This window comes from Bombina bombina, chromosome 2 (genome assembly GCF_027579735.1).
Source record: "Bombina bombina isolate aBomBom1 chromosome 2, aBomBom1.pri, whole genome shotgun sequence".
NCBI classification, from domain to species: domain Eukaryota; kingdom Metazoa; phylum Chordata; class Amphibia; order Anura; family Bombinatoridae; genus Bombina; species Bombina bombina.
The window spans coordinates 1,005,251,039-1,005,254,283 of record NC_069500.1 but is presented as its reverse complement, the minus strand read 5'-3'; the positions used below and the strand labels follow the sequence as shown (position 1 = coordinate 1,005,254,283).

Genomic DNA, 3,245 nt, shown 5'->3' with positions numbered 1-3,245 from the left:
CCAAACTGAATTTTTCACTGTTGCAAGTGTCTAATAGAAATACAGACATCAGATAAGAACCATAGGCCCAACAAATCGGCCCAAAATTCCTATGGTTCTTATCTGCTGTCAAAAATGATGTTTTTATGTTTATATTTTTAAGAATGATATCATGTCTCTAAATATGGAATCCCTAAAACACAGCAACAATAACTATGAAGAGACATTAGTTACTCTCCTCGTTTGACCGTGGTTTGCACGCTCCTTGTGGGTTTTGTGTCCTTAAAAGACAATGGCTCATACAAAGCAAACTGCCCATAAATCTTCTGGTGAAAAGGCTCCAAGGAATCAACTGGCCACCAAAGCTGCCAGGAAAAGTGCCCCTTCAACAGGGGGTGTCAAGAAGCCTTACAGATACAGGCCAGGTACTGTTGCCTTGAAAGAAATCAGAAGATACCAGAAGTCTACTGAGCTTTTGATCCGCAAGCTCCCTTTTCAGCGCCTTGTGAGAGAAATTGCCCAAGACTTCAAAACTGACCTGAGGTTCCAGAGTGCAGCAATTAGTGCTCTTCAAGAAGCAAGTGAGGCAAGTCTGGTTGGCTTGTTTGAAGTCACCAATCTGTGCGCCATTCATGCTAAAAGAGTAACCATAATGCCCAAGGATATCCAGCTAGCCAGAAGAATCCGTAGTGAACGTGCTTAAACTTTTTATTTTTTGATAAATTGTTTTTAATTCTTAGAAGAAACTTTCTTTTTCTTTTTTTTTGTTACAAATTGTACATAAAAGTGTGATGCCTTTTTATTTTATAAAGGGTTTGAATGTAGAGTAGTTTACAGTAAATGAGTAGCTTAATATTTTGTATGACATTCCCTCAATCCTCATGTTTTTCAAGAAATTTGTATCTGCAGCTAGTCTGCTTGTGAAACTTCATTAAATCTAAATCTGCATGTCAACTTTACCCCTTACTTACCATACTTTGCTATCTTTCTGTGTATCTTCATTGTAAATAAACTTTCCACTACCTCTAAAAAAAAAACAAGAAAACAAACAAAAATAACAATACAATAAAGACCAAATGGCATTACTCTGTATTCAAAATTACCATTGTTAGTGCTAATAGACACTCATTGATTTTCCCCAAGTAGTACAGTGTCTTTGCAAAATATCGTCTAGATTACAAGTCTTGCGTTAGCCTTAAAAAGCAGCGTTGATAAAAAATTATAATATATTTAAAAAAAAAATAAAAAAAAAAACCTAACACTAACCCCTTGAAGATCACCCTACCTTGAGAAGTCTTCACCCAACCGGGCCAAAGTCCTCAACGAAGCCGGGCGAAGTGGTCCTCCAGACGGGCAGAAGTCTTCATCCAAGCCGGTAAGAAGAGGTCCTCCAGACGGGCAGAATTCTTCATCCAGGCGGCATCTTCTATCTTCATCCATCCGGCACGGAGCGGGTCCATCTTCAAGACATCCAACGCGGAGCATCCTCTTTAAACGAAGTCCAACTGAAGAATGAAGGTTCCTTTAAATGACATCATCCAAGATGGTGTCCCTTGAATTTCGATTGGCTAATAGAATTCTATCAGCCAATCAGAATTAAGGTAGAAAAAATCCTATTGGCTGATGCAATCAGCCAATAGGATTGAGCTTGCATTCTATTGGCTGATCCAATCAGCCAATATAATGGCAGCTCAATCCTATTGGCTGATTGCATCAGCCAATAGGATTGAAGTTCAATCCTATTGGCTGATTACATCAGCCAATAGGATTTTTTCTACCTTAATTCCGATTGGCTGATAGAATTCTATCAGCCAATCGGAATTCAAGGGACAACATCTTGGATGACGTCATTTAAAGGAACCTTCATTCTTCAGTTAGACTTCGTTTGAAGAGGATGCTCCGCGTCGGATGTCTTGAAGATGGACCTGCTCCGCGCCGGATGGATGAAGATAGAAGATGCCGTCTGGATGAAGACTTCTGCCATCTGTAGGACCTCTTCTTCCCGGCTTGGATGAAGACTTCTGCCCGTCTGGAGGACCACTTCGCCCGGCTTTGTTGAGGACTTCGGCCTGGTTGGGTGAAGACTTCTCAAGGTAGGGTGGTCTTCAAGGGGTTAGTGTTAGGTTTTATTAAGGGGGTATTGGGTGGGTTTTAGAGTAGGGTTGGGTGTGTGGGTGGTGGGTTTTAATGTTGGGGGGGTATTGTACTTTTTCTTACAGGTAAAAGAGCTGATTACTTTGGGGCAATGCCCCGCAAAAGGCCCTTTTAAGGGCTATTTGTAATTTAGTATAGGGTAGGGCTTTTTATTATTTTGGGGGGCTTTTTATTTTATTAGGGGGATTAGATTAGGTGTAATTAGTTTAAAATACTTTTATTATTTTCTGTAATTTAGTGGGGGGGGTTTGGTACTCTAGATAATTGTATTTAATTGTAGTTAGTTTAGGTAATTAATTTAATTATAGTGTAGTGTTAAGTGTAATTGTAACTTAGGTTAGGATTTATTTTACAGGATTTAATTTGACTTTATTTTAACAAGGTAGCTATTAAATAGTTAATAACTATTTAATAACTATTGTACCTAGTTAAAATAAATACAATGTTGCCTGTAAAATAAAAATAAACCCTAAGATAGCTACAATGTAACTATTAGTTATATTGTAGCTATCTTAGGGTTTATTTTAAAGGTAAGTATTTAGTTTTAAATAGGAATAATTTTGTTAATTGTAGTTATTTTATTTAGATTTATTTAAATTATATTTAAGTTTGGGGGTGTTAGGGTTAGACTTAGGTTTAGGGGTTAAGAACTTTATTATAGTGGTGGCGACGTTGGGGGCAGCAGATTAGGGGTTAATAAGTGTAGGTAGGTGGCAGCGACATTGGGGGCGGCAGATTAGGGGTTAATAAATAAAATGTAGGTGTCAGCGATGTTGGGGGCAGCAGATTAGGGGTTCATAAGTATAATGTAGGTGGTGGCGGTGTCCGGAGCGGCAGATTAGGGGTTAATAATATTATGCAGGTGTCGGCGATGTCGGGGGCGGCGGATTAGGGGTTAATAAGTGTAATATTAGGGGTGTTTAGACTCGGGGTTCATGTTAGGGTGTTAGGTGTAGACATAAAAGTATTTCCCCATAGGAATCAATGGGGCTGCGTTATTAGCTGAAAGCTGCTTTTTTGCAGGTGTTAGGTTTTTTTTCAGCCGGCTCTCCCCCCCTTAATTCCTATGGGGAAATCGTGCACGAGCACGTTTTGCCAGCTCACCGCTACCA

General features: G+C 39.3%; 1 protein-coding gene across 1 annotated transcript; it reads left to right on the top strand.

Annotated features, from left to right (window-relative positions):
- The first annotated feature begins 244 nt into the window (after positions 1 to 244).
- LOC128648149 (histone H3.3A-like) lies at positions 245 to 682 on the top strand. The gene has a single exon (XM_053700809.1). It carries the CDS (start codon positions 272 to 274, stop codon positions 680 to 682), a length of 411 nt encoding a protein of 136 aa, XP_053556784.1. The 5' UTR covers positions 245 to 271.
- Positions 683 to 3,245: the final 2,563 nt, after the last annotated feature.

Bases quoted from the DNA above. Each gene is read 5' to 3' on its own strand.
- LOC128648149 (XM_053700809.1), top strand. From the start codon at position 272: ATGGCTCATACAAAGCAAACTGCCCATAAATCTTCTGGTGAAAAGGCT.